The 16,594-nt window shown below is 36.8% G+C and overlaps 1 protein-coding gene across 1 annotated transcript; it reads right to left on the bottom strand.

Annotated features, from left to right (window-relative positions):
* Positions 1-8,118: 8,118 nt before the first annotated feature.
* On the bottom strand, positions 8,119-11,636 carry LOC113329722. Its single transcript, XM_026576561.1, has 7 exons — positions 11,548-11,636; positions 9,959-10,329; positions 9,699-9,815; positions 9,430-9,603; positions 8,844-9,286; positions 8,243-8,515; positions 8,119-8,154 (listed from the first exon to the last, which is right to left on the bottom strand). Exons 1-7 carry the CDS (start codon positions 11,634-11,636, stop codon positions 8,119-8,121), a joined length of 1,503 nt encoding a protein of 500 aa, XP_026432346.1.
* Positions 11,637-16,594: the final 4,958 nt, after the last annotated feature.

The following is a 16,594-nucleotide window of genomic DNA, read 5'->3' as shown; positions in this document are numbered from 1 at the left end:
CCTAATACACCACATCTCACAAACCTTAGTTCCGATTCCGAAAATAAAATATGAGTTTTGAAGATAAAATCTAGACCTACAAACTTAGTTTGAATCACTATTTCAAAAAACTCATGGTCACCCCATAAAAACTACTTTAGTTAACAACAAATTTCTGGTCGTCAGAATTTTTCAGAAACGTTTCTCTGTTTTGTAAAATACCAAAAAAATACTTGTGCAACTCCAAAAATTATGAAATTTTATGTGAGTAACTATTAGGATGTCTACTACATTAGGTCAAAAGGGTTCATCGAAATTCCTTCTTGGTTAAGAGATAAATTTGAAAATCTATAGCTGACCAAAAATTCGTTTTTTGTTTTTCACTTCACAATTAACATCCATGATTATTACAAATGCTAACGTCTTAAGATTGTTGGGTGCAATAATAAAAAACAAGAAAAAAATAAAATAAGCAAAAGTTATTGATACTTAGCTCCTTTATAATGGAAATGATCAATTTGATGAAACAGACGAACTCCCCAGATCTTCGCAACAGCAACAAGGAAAAAATTTGGAAAAATAGAGTGAGTCACGTGTTCAACACGTTGCCCTTAAGACATTAGCGCCCGGATACACTCAAGAGTGAAGTGATGCTATAGCCATCACATGACGGGTATCTCCATGATAAAACACCCTGCTACACCTACTACTAGCATATGTAGTAGATGCTCAACTTGAGCTTGGCAACTCCGAAAAAACCCGCAAGGAAAATCGCGAACGCATAAGAAAACAATATAAAATATCTTCCCTTGGATGTCCCTCTAAAATATAAAGAAACCGCTTTCCCATATGCTTTACGAAGTTGGTGAATTTCTTTATATAATGGAATAATATTACTTAAAAAGATGAACTCCCCGATGTGGGACTAAAAAGTTGTCTCTTAAAACAACTAAAAAATGGAAACTCCACGGTGTGAGATTAATAAGTTTTTCATTCACAAAATAAAACAATAAATTATAATTTTTATTAAAACTTTAAAAATCATATTTTATTAACCGTTTTCGAACATGAAATGGCCAAGTGAACAAGATACAAATTTTCCAACAAGCTTCAAGTTCTGGAAATTGGCATAATCACTGAGATAATGATAATTTAAGGCCATGCATATGTGGTTTTAAGATAATAAAAAAATTACCTCAAAGTCAAGATTTATTTAATTTTTGTCCGTACTCGGATATGAAGTTGGACACGTTCAGGATATTGTGACTCTTTAGCTGTATTCGCTATTAGTACTCGGGACTAGGGTTCGTACCCTTAACTTCCCTTGTAGGAAGAAATATCGGAATCCACTGTATTGAAGGATAATTTAACACATGGTCATTGTTTGATTCAATCCTTAGAACACAAACCTCATAACTGGTTGCTGGATTGAAGAAATTAGCAGTATTGAATAAGCTGTGGCCTGTTATATGTTCTGCCTGTGTCCGAGAGAGTGTGATCTGCTTGCCCGATTGTTTCAAGAGTAAAAGAACCGATACATTGATCAGTGTTTATAGGCATTTAATGCAAATTTGAGAAATTGTGACATCCGGTATCTTTATATGGGTCCTATTAACCTATACACCCATACATAGGGTTAGAATTAGGAATTGGGTCAATTATTAAAATATTCTTAAAACATGGTTCTAATAGACGAGTAAAAGTTATTATGGGTGAAATGGACACCAAAAAAATAACAAGAATAAATCTGGATCCTTGCTGGATTAAACTTAAAATATAGCAAGGGTGAAACTGGATGCATCCTGGTGCAAATTAAAAATAAGAAAAGTTATTTGAAAATGGGTAGGATGAAACTGTTTACATACTGGTTATTTTTACATTCTCCTCCATTTAAACATTATCAAAGTTTATATGTCTTTTTCATCCAGGAATTGTCGTTATTGGGTTAATTTGAGTGGCCGAGAATTTCTACCCACATTTTGTTATAATCATCATCATACGGTAGTAATCATAATAGTAATCATCATGAATTAAAGCCAGATTACCCAACAAAACCAATTGGCAATGAATGGAGACAGTGACGGAGCCAGACATTTTCCCAAGTGGGGGCAAATTCATATGGTAAAAATCTGTATATACTAGCTGGTATGCGGCCGAAGGCGGCCCGTTCTTTTTTTTGGCATTTTATTGACTTTTTAATATTAACTAAGTGAAAATCAAATTATAAAATATTTTAGTTAAATTAGATATAGTAATTTAGATCATTTTTTTTTGTTTTTAGGTCGTATATTTGATGTATTTTTATTGGTTTTACACGAGTTTTATAATTTTGACCTCATTAAAAATAAAATTTCAATTTTATAAAACATATTTACTTCCACAAAACATGTAAATTATAAAAATTATAAGCCTAAATTTATGGGATTTCAGAAACAAATAGGTCGACGGACCCCATTTGTCCCTATATCCCTCCGTCCTTGAATGGAGAGGTCTTAAAGATTATAAACCGCAGGATCTTAGATTACCCAAACGACGTGGGACTAATAGTCTTATCCTTATCTCCAACGGAACGATTAAGGTTGGATGCTCAAACCCAACGTGTAATCCCGTCAGGATGTTGAAAACGTCGACCCATACCCATGCCTATAGCAAGTACGTAAGAATTAGTAGTAAAAAGTTTGTTGATACCAGTACTCACATGATATGCCTATAGCAAGTACGTAAGAATTAGTAGTTGATACCAGTACTCACATGATTGGCTTCATAAAAAGAAAGATAAAAAGGATCGTCCCGCATTGGTAAAGGATGTGTTAAAGTCTACGGGCATCCAACTCAAAACCAATTGAAAATGAGTGGAACGGCACTTCCATATTATACTTAAAGTTAATTAAGCGGATTCTGGCGATGCAGATTATTGTCCTTTCACACGTCCCTCATTGTAAGGCTAGTCATTGGGACACTAAATCGGGGATATACCTCGGACAGTAAAGTAGGTGTAACTCCTCCTACTCATATGATATGCCTATAGCAAGTACGTAAGAATTAGTAGTAATGAGTTTGTTGATCACATGATTGGCTTCGTAAAAAGAAAGATAAAAAGGATCGTCTCGGATTGGTAAAGGATGTGTTAAAGTCTACGGGCATCCAACTCAAAACCAATTGGAAATGAGTGGAGTGGTCCTTCCATATTATACTTTAAGTTAATTAAGTGGATTATGGCGATGTCAGATTACTGTCCTTTCACACGTCCCTCATTGTAAGGCTAGTCATTGGGCCGTTAAATCGGGGTACACCTCGGCCAATAAAGTAGGTGTAACTCCTCCTGCACAGGTCTGGGTCTGGAGCTTAGATTTGATATCATGTTAAAATTTGCGGGCGTCACTCATGTGTAAGGCTAGTCACTGGGCCACTAAATCGGGGGTACACCTCGGCCAGTAAAGTAGTGTAACTCTTCCTACAAAGGTCTGGGTCTGGAGCTTAGCTCCGATACCAAGCTAGTCACTGTGCCACTAAATTGGGGGTACACCTTGGCCAGTAAAGTAGGTGTAACTCCTCCTACACAGGTCTGGGTCTGGAGCTTAGCTTTGATACAATGTTAAATTCTGCGGGCATCCAACTCAAAACCTAGTGGCAATGAGTAAAGCGGCCGTTCTATATTATATTTTAAGTTAATTAAGTGGATTTTGACAATGAGTAAAGCGTCCGTTCCATATTATATTTTAAGTTAATTAAGTAGATTCTGACGATGTGGGACTATTATCCTTTCACAGGATGATAGATACTTTACGCTGTACTCAATTTCAGAAGAACCTCTATAGAACGACTGGGCATCCAAGTCATAACTGAATGTCTTTAATGGTGAAACGACTACTGGCTTTCCTATAACTAACGAAGAACCATAAATGAACAAGATGGAAGAAATTGATGAAGCAGAATGAGGTTTGATCATCTTTGGGGTTTGGTGGCGTTACTACTGCTGTACTGGTTATATCTTGCAATGGAATTCGTTGTGTTATTTATAATTACAAATTCGGATAGATAAGATTTTTGGTTTTGAGTTTTACATATAAAATTTTCTCAACTTGGAGAGTAGTTACTCTTCCTAGAATAGAAGATGTAGCGAAGTCAGACACTGCATGGAGGAAAGACAATTTCATGTTACTACTTGAAGACTCCAATGTAATCTTGTCTAATATATATGGTGGTTATGGTGTAGTATGATTTTCCAAAAAAACATAAAGACATCAACTTGTACTAGAGTGATCATTTTCAACCTCCACTAGGTTAGTCTTTAATCTCATTTGGTATTACTTAATTTCTCTGTATAGTTCCATAATTTCCACTTGGTAATTTTCGACTGGAATAGTATGTTTTTGTTGCAACTACCTTGATGACTCTGTGGCGCTTGAGTCTTTCTTTCTTATTTTCCTTTGATCATTTGAGTTACTAGTAATTTGTAACTTTGTACAGTCTTTTTTTTTCCTTCAATATATCTCCTGTTCTCAAAAAAATAAAATAAAATTATGCATTCTGGATTTCATTTAGTGAAGAGTGGGTATCATGAAATTCTGTATTGCTTCACCCAAAGAGAGACCCATCACCAATAATTGCTTACTTTATATTAAGTTTATACACCTAACATTTACCCCTCTTACAACTTTAAAATTATGTTAAAAATAAGGAACAATTTAAATACCTCTCATAATCCACCATTTGAAATATACGGTTATTCAACTTAAAAAATATCCTTCAAAGAAAGCAACAAGTACTCAAGTTGCTCAAAATTTAAAACAACTTTCTCAAATTGACTTCAAAAAAATTATATTTTTACCCTCAGGAGTATTGTGCATAGTCGGCTGAAATAGAGGGTATGTTATAACATTCCAACAATAATTTAGGACTTCGATCTACTTTCCGTACTTAATGTAAGCATCTATCAAACTGGTTAATACAGCATCAAGCTTGGCTAGCGTATTGAATTGGGCAGCAAGTGTGCACATCGAACCATTAAATCTATAGAAGAAACGGACACATTTGCAGTCATCACTACATTTCATCATACACTCGTTCAAGATAATTAATGAACCTATCATTTGGAAGATGTAAATAATACAGAAACAAATCAGAAAGGGAGAAGAGAAGTAAAGAAAAAAAGGTTATGAGGAAAATATCAAAATAAAAAAAAAAAAAAAAAGCTAAGGGACTCGCAACTGATCCCAACTTCTTATCATTTTCGATAAGGTTATGAGGAAAATATCATTAAGGGAAGTGATAAGAAGGAGACACTGTGATTATTATTAAAGAACAACAAAAACGACGAGGGGGTAGATAAATGTTCCCTTCATTTCTTTTTTCTCTTAAATTTCTCAATAATTCTCCACATTGGTCACCATATTCATTGATTTCTCATTTCTCTTAAAATTTTACTGAAAAACCAAACCACATTAATTATCCAAACTAGACTCAGCCTTAGCTAGACCAAAGTTCCTGATCCTTCACACATCTCAAGTAAGAAAAAAGCTGGTGACACACCATGTGTACCAAGCAAGGAGTTTCAGATGACGCTGAATCTTTTGAATCAAAGTTGTGCAAGCTCGCCGAATATCAAGCCAGAACTCAGCTTCAATTAGAGAAGTACCAAGAAAGAAATCAGCGTCAACTGGTTGTGTGTCAAGAACAAAATCAACGTCAGTTGGAGGTGTATCAAGAACAAAATCAACGTCAATTGGAGGTGTTAACTACAAGTTTAACCAAGCTTATACAAACACTAGACCAAAATGCGAAATTTATTAATAACGTTAGGGTGAATGATATCACAGTTGATCTTGAAGTTAATAGCCTACACAATTTAATTGAAATCGTCCCGCCACTGCCACAACCAGATGGTATATGAAGTTTACTAGTACTTAATTTTTTTTCTTGACCTTCTTAATTCTTTCGATTAATCCTTTTTTTTTCTTCCTGTTTTGTCTGTCATAAAACTCTATCACGGAAGCCACTGGCACGTCGGAAAATATAGTTTCAAAGGAGCATATGCCTCCGGATAATGAACATCGATCTGGAAAAAAAGATAGAGACAGTGACAATCAAAATACTAGTGAAGAAATTATTGAGCTTCATCCACAGCAAATTAATCATGCTATCGGAGTTCCACCTGTGGATTCCTCCACAGTTCAGCTACTATCTAGTGAGTTCATGTTATAAATATTCTTTTCCCTTTTTCTGTTCCAATTACAAGGAAGAGACACAGAAGAATGGTTAGAATTAGATATAAATATTCTTAATAATCTTATAAAATAATTTAGAAATCCGAAGTTTTTTATTCTAAAATGTGTAGTACAAATGCATACCATAACTTGTTGTGGCCTGTATCTGAAGGTAATGACTGCAGTCCTTTTGTTCTTGATCATGCATACTTGCCACTTTACGAGGCAACCCAGGAAGGGAACTGGGAAATAGCTAAGGAGCTGTTGATGGATAATCCGGAGCTGTTAACATCAGTAATCACAAGGGCATCCGATACAGTACTACTTATTGATAGACGCATTTATGTGTCTAATATAGCTCATTTGTATATATTGTTAGTGCTCAATTTTGTACTTATTTGGTTATTTTATTTATTTGTAGGTGTTTTTAGAAGAATAAGGATTTGCGGCGAAATTGGCTGAAAATGCGGCGTTTGGACCTCCCCAGAAGTGTACCGGAAGTACCCCAGAAATACCCCGGAGGAACCCCGAAAAAGTGCGAAAAATGCCCCGGAGGACACTTGCTATACGTACCCTTGATTTTGGATAAGGGGTAACCTAATTACTAAGGGGTGACATATTTCCAAGCAGCTGCTAAAGGGGGAACAACACAGGATAGGGGGCGTTCCTTCTCAAATTCAAATATTAGAATTTGGCGGGAAAATGCATGCAGCGTCTGGCAGATTTTGGTTCGATTATTGGAGGAGTTTTAATGCGATTAAACACCGGAAATCAGTTGGGATAACCCTGTTAGACCTAAAAAGACCCTATGCAAGTGATTGGGCTGATCGAATTGGGCTGGAATGGCCGGGAGAAGCGATCAAAGTCCAAACAGAATACGTGTTCTCTGTGAAGTTTTCAAATATATTTTTAGAGATTCTGGGAGAGTTTTACGTTGAATTAAAGTGTATCTAGTCTTGTTTAAGGATTAGGAGAAGTTTGGAGCGTAAGAAATTGCCAGAAGACGCGTACAAAGCAACAGAAAAGAGATTTCTCTCTCAACTGCACGTGAAGAAAAAGGGAGATAAACTCGGATTTAATCGAGTTATTTGGACCCTATTGGTATATAAAGGCTGGTGGGAAGTGAGAGAAAGTTTTATCAAGAGTTTGGGGTCGAGACAGAGCCAGGAGGAGCGAAGAAGAAGGAGTAGCAGCAATGTTCACCTGCTGCTGCTGCTGCCATTAAAAAGCTTCAAGAACACGAAGAACAGACTCTCCAGGACAGTCTTATTTTCAGCAGCTTCAGAGCAGTCTTATTTTCAGCGCTCAACATCAGAAGAGAGGTGTCGCAGTTCGCTGCAGTTTTCTGTTGTCGTTCTTTTCTGGACGCGTTTTGTGAGTCTCAGAACTACTATTTTATAACTTTTGACTCTTTTAATCACACTTTGAGCTTTGAATTAATATGTTGAGTGTGTGATTGATATGAATAGCTAAACCCCAATACTGGGATGATGGAGGAAACCATTCTTTATGCATGAGTAATTTTATTTAATTCTTTTATGACTATTTGCACTATTATGAATGGAATTATGATTTTTTATTGATTATTTGTGATTTCATTTGATGGTTTATGCTTGGGACTAATCCTTTTGATAGGCCATGCTTAAGATTTACATATAATACTTACAAAATCTATTTTTGGCAAAGTAAGAGTCGGTATTTGTTATCAATATAAGCTTTAATTGTCTAGAATTAATAATTGAATCGCATGAGTATAAGAATTGGTGAAATCCTGAGTCCTGGTTCCTCTTGATCCTGTGACAATTTTGTATATATTTTTGTTTTTAAATCTATTCACGTCCGAGCATCGAATCCGTATTTACCGCAAATCGAATTACTACAACAGCTATCATAGTCGTGGCTATGGAAAAGAAGAGAGTTCCAAGACCAATTATCAACTTTCTTGGCAATGAAGTGAGAAAGTCTTCTTCTGCATAACGTGATGTTAAAATGGATAAGAACATAATAATTGATGATATAGAAGAAAAGAGAGCGAATGAGTCTGCTGCAGCGAATACCACGAACGAATTTTCATATAATAAAATCGGGGTGCTTGCTTTCTTTCCACTCTTATCTTCACTAACATTTCCACCAGGCACAGTAAAAGCTGCAGCAAAAACAACGGTGGCAATTAGGGCAGCTACCACCATGCATGACTGAGACGTTTCTTTCATCCATTTTTCTCCTTCCCACCGTAACTTATCATGTTCCTTGGTAAACATGGATTGAGCTGTATTTACTTCTTTGTTTCTGACCATCCTACCATTTTCAGGTAAAAGATTTAGCACTCCCTGATCAATGAAATAATTAAGATTAACCATCATTTATCTTATTGTGTAGGTTAAAAAATGACCCACAGCTTTCTGGATGACATGTGGTGAGAGTGAAAGTCTTTGGACTCTTTGTTTTCGATTCTAATAAAAATAAAAAATCACACTGCACCCTATATTTTAAGGAATCTCGACACTAAATACCTAGAGGACTCTCAAATATAGACATAAGGAGGATTGCGGTTTCATATCGGTTGATAACTCCACAATTATCCAGGCGAGCAGTCCATGCAAACATGATACTCATTAGTCACGGACTCACGGGAACAATCTTATTTTAGCTACTTACCTTGAACCATTGCATCTCTCTCTGCATCTGAAGAGCTGCGCCAGACACTAAATTTAGTTGTGGAGGATCCGCTAACTTTGCAGCATAATGCAAGATACTGTTGCCGCATCTATCTCTATGCGAAACAAGTTGGTCCTGATAATCCTCACTAGTTTTACATATGAGCTTTAAAATCTTTCCATTTCGTTCTTCAATTGCAATTTGTATTAATCTTTTGTTGTTCATTTGTGTCCAATTTAAGTCTGGGAAGGTTAAAAGGCATTCTTCCACAACTTCATTTGTCCCAAATTTTATCCCTTTCTCCATAATACTTGAATTCCTGAAAAAATCTGATGCTTCAGTTTTAGTTGTCATCATTCGAACCTGATCAATCATACCTTTCACTAAATCCGCTGCTTGTTTGTGCATCACCTTCAATCTGTATATCCTTTTGATAGCAGGGACTGAAAAGAAATGAATTTTCATGCTTATGAAACATTACGTAATTTTATCTGTTCTGTACAGCGCAGAAACCATTAACTTTTTCTATCTATGGTAACACCAAAACAATGTTTAAAGCAAAATTAGCGATTCAATTTAACCGAACATTGAGTGAAGCGGGTAATGAAATAGCAAAAGAATTTTGCATTGATTCCTCTATTTCCTGAGAAAGAGAAATTCTGCAAGCACTCGGATGGATTCTCCGCGTCTCCTGTAGCTTTTAGGGAACCAAGTGGAGTAGTCATGTCTACCTGAATCACTGGTATTGAACGGGCATTAGCTGATATTACAGCCAAATCATGTAACAAGCATATAGACCAAAAGTAGTTAATTACTAACATGAATATATGAATCTTTGCCACCACTTCAGTTTACTTCCACTTTGAAAAGCATACGGCCTTTCAACAATCACTTCTAATGGCCACACCTTGCTATATTTGGTTTTCTCCATAACCAAGTTGGGATACCGTTGGAAGAGAACCAATGCAATATCTACATTTACGAACAGAGGATAATGAATATTATTTCTATATCAAGTTTTCAGATCATGGAACAACATGCCCTTAAAAATCATAGTAATTAAAGTCCTAGAAAATTGGTTAGGAGGCCCATATAAAAAACATCACTTGACATACCATAGAAATGAGCATCAAGTATACTACACATTACTGTAGCGCCATCAGGACCTGCAAAAGGATTTGGGTCTACATCACTAGTAACTTCGCAAAGATACTCGAGTGTCTCTTTTTGTCCAGGTGAAACAAACAATGCAGCAGTTAGAAGTGGTATTTTTTCGTCCTTGTCACGTATTTGTGTCACTTCACGGTTTTTGTTCACTATAGCCTCAGCAACTTTCTTGTTTCCTTCTCTAGCTGCAATGTGCAGTGCAGTGTTTCCATATTTGGTATCTTTTAACTCAAGTGTTTCTGGTGGCATAAGCTTCAGGAGTTCTTCTACAAACGTCCAGAGATTATTTTCTGCAGCTATAAGTGATAGGTTGGGAAACCTACAATAAAATACTGCAAGTGCACAGCGTCTAACTAGTAGACAATGGCAAGTACAGGTCGTTCCCACGAGGAGTGTGAAATACTCTGCTAACTAATACCAAAACTAAATAATCAAATAAGTAATGTTCTAACGATTTTCAAAAGATCGGAACAAAATGAAATAATAATAATTTTAACAATAAACAAAATGAAAACGGGTTATCAGGGTTTTCGGTTTCCACCAATTAAATCGTGTGAACTCTACTAATTTTTATATATTACTCAAGACAAAAATTGAAATTAATTTCATGTCTCGGAAGATAGTATGTTAAATTCCAAAATATTGTTTCTCCACTGTAAATTCCTTCGCTTCATCGGTAGTGATTCTATAAAGCATTATTTATCAATCCTAAAGCATATCACGTCAAAGAATTTAACCCAAGCACGCCATATCAATTGAAAAGCATAAATAATCAAAATAATCACATGAACAATTATACACCAAGCTATATGAAGTGAAAATACTAATCAATCAAATCATTATTAAAAATATCATCGTAGAGAGTACACAATTGAATTGGTTTCTACCTAAACCCTAATATGGATCTAGTTAGCCATGGCTTTCTCAAAAGCCATAAACAAATATCAAATAAAATCAATAGCTTATCGAAAAACGGAATTGAAACAAAACTTCAAACCGTAAACGGCTGTGAAGCCGCAACAGCAGCAGCCTCCCTTCCTTCCTTCTTCTCTGTCTACGGCTCTCGCCTCCTCCTCCCTTTTTTTCTCCGTTTTGTTGATTTATACCTACTGCCTAAGGTACTGCGAAAGAATCCAAAATAAAACCCATCAAATATTTGTCTTCCAAGGCCCAGTCCACTAACAAACTCTTCCGAAGTCAGCAGCACCACTCTGATGCCTGAACTTTTAAACTGCGTCACCGATTGAGAGTTTGAGACCCCAACCCACTTTTCCCGGCTAAGTGTCTTCACCCTGCTCCTGCTCCTGCCATCTGAATCTCGTTAGGGTCATAGCAGCAACGAAAGCTCACTTCGATCATCCCCGGCATAACTGGTCGCAGCAACAAACGCTTCAGCCAAATTCCCAAATCCGTGCAAACTCAGGCCACATGCCCACATCATTCTATTCCTTGTCCGTTCCAATTTGGTCACCCATCGGCTGCACAGTTCCAGCGACTAGTCAGGCCAAGTCATCTCTGTCCGTCTAAACTTATTCACCTGAAACGCACCACCAACTTGCTTCTCAGAACCAGCTCAACTTGAACCCCGTAGTACCACTTAGAATTGGTCTTCATTCCCATCTCCATTCATGCAAACACGATCAGTATATACTCCTCTATTAATGACAGCAAATCGAGTCTCGTGTCTGACTTTCCGGCACAGAATTCAGTTCATTCTCCACCTCGAGCTCTCTATGCATCCACCAAATCAACACCAGTACGATCCATGCAGTCCCCACAATCTGTGCTTAATGCACTGGCAACAACATTTCTCCACCTTCTTTCAAACCAGCTCAGCCAACCCCTATTTCATGAGCAACTGAGCATCTTTCTGCACTGCGAGACAATCCTCCATTTTCACTGTCTTTATAATCTCGTCATCACTTCAATAAATCGAGCCCCACAGGTCCATAGCATCACTTCTTCATGGCTAAACTCGACCACAAAACAGCTCTGCATTCTTCCCCATTTCCTCCTGCTCAACGCAAACACCATTTAGCTTCTATTTAGCCATTATTTTCCGGATTATCGGAATTCATCTGTACTTTCTACAAAAGCACTAAAATAGAGTTATTAGTCAAAATACCGAGTCTTAGCTAATATAAAATGGGTATAAAATGTAGCACATACGTGCTTATCAACACCCCCACACTTATATTTTGCTAGTCCCGAGCAAATCAAAACTAAAAAATAAAATTCTAACTCACTGTCCGCAGGCATCGTCGATTGCATTTAGCGTATGCAATAAGCCTTTAAACCCCTAGGTGTCCCTAGTGGCCGAGTTATAGTCTCGGGAGGGCTTACAAGAGATATACCCACAAAACCTTTACTCCAGACCTTAGCTATCTACGCAGAATTTTGGAAAGCACTAAAAAATCTCCTTGGTTGACATACTAATTGACTACAAGAGGAAGTACCCTGACGCGAAATTCCAATTGATGTACACGAGTTTGCACTCAAGCATACTAAAATTCATATAAGTGACAGAGCTCTACTAAGATAGTTTCACTATGGACATCATATTCGGAGTCAACAAATCACATGGATAGATTAAGAGATGGATATAGAAAAACATAGATGGTTTTGATGTTGACTAAGTGAGCAGTGTTTCTCATATCTGTCTGAAGGCCACTTCCAAGATGAACCTATCCTAAATGACTGAGTTACCGGTCTGACTAATATCAACACACTGGCATATACAAGGGAACCAGTGGTCAATAGTCCTAACTCTAGGTCAACACAACTGGCATATACAAGGGTACCAGTGGTCGACTTTATTGAATTTTATTCCGTTTGGTCTAATGGTCTGGTCTCAAAAAAAAAATTATAACATTTTTTTTCTTTTTTTCAAACTCAGGCCACATGCCCACATCATTCTATTCCTTGTCCGTTCCAATTTGGTCACCCATCGGCTGCACAGTTCCAGCGACTAGTCAGGCCAAGTCATCTCTGTCCGTCTAAACTTATTCACCTGAAACGCACCACCAACTTGCTTCTCAGAACCAGCTCAACTTGAACCCCGTAGTACCACTTAGAATTGGTCTTCATTCCCATCTCCATTCATGCAAACACGATCAGTATATACTCCTCTATTAATGACAGCAAATCGAGTCTCGTGTCTGACTTTCCGGCACAGAATTCAGTTCATTCTCCACCTCGAGCTCTCTATGCATCCACCAAATCAACACCAGTACGATCCATGCAGTCCCCACAATCTGTGCTTAATGCACTGGCAACAACATTTCTCCACCTTCTTTCAAACCAGCTCAGCCAACCCCTATTTCATGAGCAACTGAGCATATTTCTGCACTGCGAGACAATCCTCCATTTTCACTGTCTTTATAATCTCGTCATCACTTCAATAAATCGAGCCCCACAGGTCCATAGCATCACTTCTTCATGGCTAAACTCGACCACAAAACAGCTCTGCATTCTTCCCCATTTCCTCCTGCTCAACGCAAACACCATTTAGCTTCTATTTAGCCATTATTTTCCGGATTATCGGAATTCATCTGTACTTTCTACAAAAGCACTAAAATAGAGTTATTAGTCAAAATACCGAGTCTTAGCTAATATAAAATGGGTATAAAATGTAGCACATACGTGCTTATCAACACCCCCACACTTATATTTTGCTAGTCCCGAGCAAATCAAAACTAAAAAATAAAATTCTAACTCACTGTCGCAGGCATCGTCGATTGCATTTAGCGTATGCAATAAGCCTTTAAACCCCTAGGTGTCCCTAGTGGCCGAGTTATAGTCTCGGGAGGGCTTACAAGAGATATACCCACAAAACCTTTACTCCAGACCTTAGCTATCTACGCAAAATCTTGGAAAGCACTAAAGAATCTCCTTGGTTGACATACTAATTGACTACAAGAGGAAGTACCCTGACGCGAAATTCCAATTGATGTACACGAGTTTGCACTCAAGCATACTAAAATTCATATAAGTGACAGAGCTCTACTAAGATAGTTTCACTATGGACATCATATTCGGAGTCAACAAATCACATGGATAGATTAAGAGATGGATATAGAAAAACATAGATGGTTTTGATGTTGACTAAGTGAACAGTGTTTCTCATATCTGTCTGAAGGCCACTTTCAAGATGAACCTATCCTAAATGACTGAGTTACCGGTCTGACTAATATCAACACACTGGCATATACAAGGGAACCAGTGGTCAATAGTCTTAACTCTAGGTCAACACAACTGGCATATACAAGGGTACCAGTGGTCGACTTTATTGAATTTTATTCCGTTTGGTCTAATGGTCTGGTCTCAAAAAAAAATTTATAACATTTTTTTTCTTTTTTTTTCATAACTTCTTTTTTATGGGTATCTCAATCACTCTATTTCACCCTAGCAATGGTAACAACTTGAATCGTGAGCCCCACCTAATCACTTAGAGAAACATAGTTTAAAATGAAAAAATAAAATAAAAACAGAAGTGAAAAGGACTCAACGAGATATGGTGAAACTATCATGTTATTTCTAACACCTGAGCTCTGTGCTTTTATAAATAGACTCTTTAGATGTTTCCATCTAGTCAGATTGGTTCCTCAACTCCTAAAACCAACATGCTTCCATCCACTTAGATTGGTTAGTGCAAACCTTAATAGGCATAAATTTCTAGGTTCTGGAGTTTATTTATAATGCAACTAAAAAGTTTCTCCCATACCCCCAAACTTAAATCTAACATTGTCCTCAATGTTCTAAAGATAAAATTAAAAGCATGAACAAGGAGAAACTGTTACCATTCGAAGCAAAAGAGTTAAGGAAAGATATTACCGTGTTGCATGAGCATGTGATACCTCCCAAGAAGTAAAATGTATTTTTTTCTTGCTGTCAGTAGAATGTCCTCAAACAAGGTGGGGATGGTACCCAAAAGTAGACATCCAATCATATATATAGAGTCTGAAAAGTTGAGGATCATCCCAACTAGTCCGGTCGGCTGAAAATATGAACCTGCAAACACTATAAAGCTCCAAATGGATGCGTAAGTTCATTCCCAATAGAAATCTGTAAGTAATATTCAAGTCATGCATGGACAGGATAGGTAAATCACTCCCGTAAGAAATAAGTTCAGATTGTTTGACAGTTTCTATTCGCGGGGCACGCTCTAAATCAGGTTCCAAATCAGCGGAAATAACTTCCACGGCTGAAAGTTCAGTTGTGGAACAAGGGCTCAATAGAGCAATAATATCATGACTCATAGACCCACTATCATCTACAACGGTTTCATTATGAATATTATCAAGATGAGAAAAACCATAACTTGATAGGTCAGAAAATGGTTTAAAGGTCAAGGTCGTACCTTTCTCGGCTGATGAAACTAGTCGAGACTCGGCCAATACTAGAGGTTCTATTATGGGTTTCCATTTATTAGTGTCTAGCAGTGGTGTGGAGTCTAATAAGGCATTGACTTCACAAATAACACTATCATCATCAAAATCATACCCAAAATGAGTTAAGCAAACCTCTAGTGGATCTTCCAATTGGTCCTTGCAAAAGCTTTGTGAATCCATACTTTCTTTTCACCCGCAGCACTTTCTAAGGTACCTAAAAAAAAATCAAATAAACTGCGTAAAAAGGAACTAAAAAAAATTTTTAAAGAAAAACAAAATAAAATAATATACAAAAATAAAAATAAAATAAAACAATTATGTACAAGAAAATTGATATCAATCAGAGAGTACTATACAGCCACTCCCCGGCAGCGGCGCCAAAAACTTGATAGGTTGGGAAACCTACAATAAAATACTGCAAGTGCACAGCGTCTAACTAGTAGACAATGGCAAGTACAGGTCGTTCCCACGAGGAGTGTGAAATACTCTGCTAACTAATACCAAAACTAAATAATCAAATAAGTAATGTTCTAACGATTTTCAAAAGATCGGAACAAAATGAAATAATAATAATTTTAACAATAAACAAAATGAAAACGGGTTATCAGGGTTTTCGGTTTCCACCAATTAAATCGTGTGAACTCTACTAATTTTTATATATTACTCAAGACAAAAATTGAAATTAATTTCATGTCTCGGAAGATAGTATGTTAAATTCCAAAATATTGTTTCTCCACTGTAAATTCCTTCGCTTCATCGGTAGTGATTCTATAAAGCATTATTTATCAATCCTAAAGCATATCACGTCAAAGAATTTAACCCAAGCACGCCATATCAATTGAAAAGCATAAATAATCAAAATAATCACATGAACAATTATACACCAAGCTATATGAAGTGAAAATACTAATCAATCAAATCATTATTAAAAATATCATCGTAGAGAGTACACAATTGAATTGGTTTCTACCTAAACCCTAATATGGATCTAGTTAGCCATGGCTTTCTCAAAAGCCATAAACAAATATCAAATAAAATCAATAGCTTATCGAAAAACGGAATTGAAACAAAACTTCAAACCGTAAACGGCTGTGAAGCCGCAACAGCAGCAGCCTCCCTTCCTTCCTTCTTCTCTGTCTACGGCTCTCGCCTCCTCCTCCCTTTTTTTCTTCGTTTTGTTGATTTATACCTACT

This window comes from Papaver somniferum, unplaced genomic scaffold (assembly GCF_003573695.1).
Source record: "Papaver somniferum cultivar HN1 unplaced genomic scaffold, ASM357369v1 unplaced-scaffold_117, whole genome shotgun sequence".
Taxonomy (NCBI): Eukaryota; Viridiplantae; Streptophyta; class Magnoliopsida; order Ranunculales; family Papaveraceae; genus Papaver; species Papaver somniferum.
Note: the sequence above shows the minus strand (reverse complement) of the source record. Positions and strands in the feature narration are given on the sequence as shown.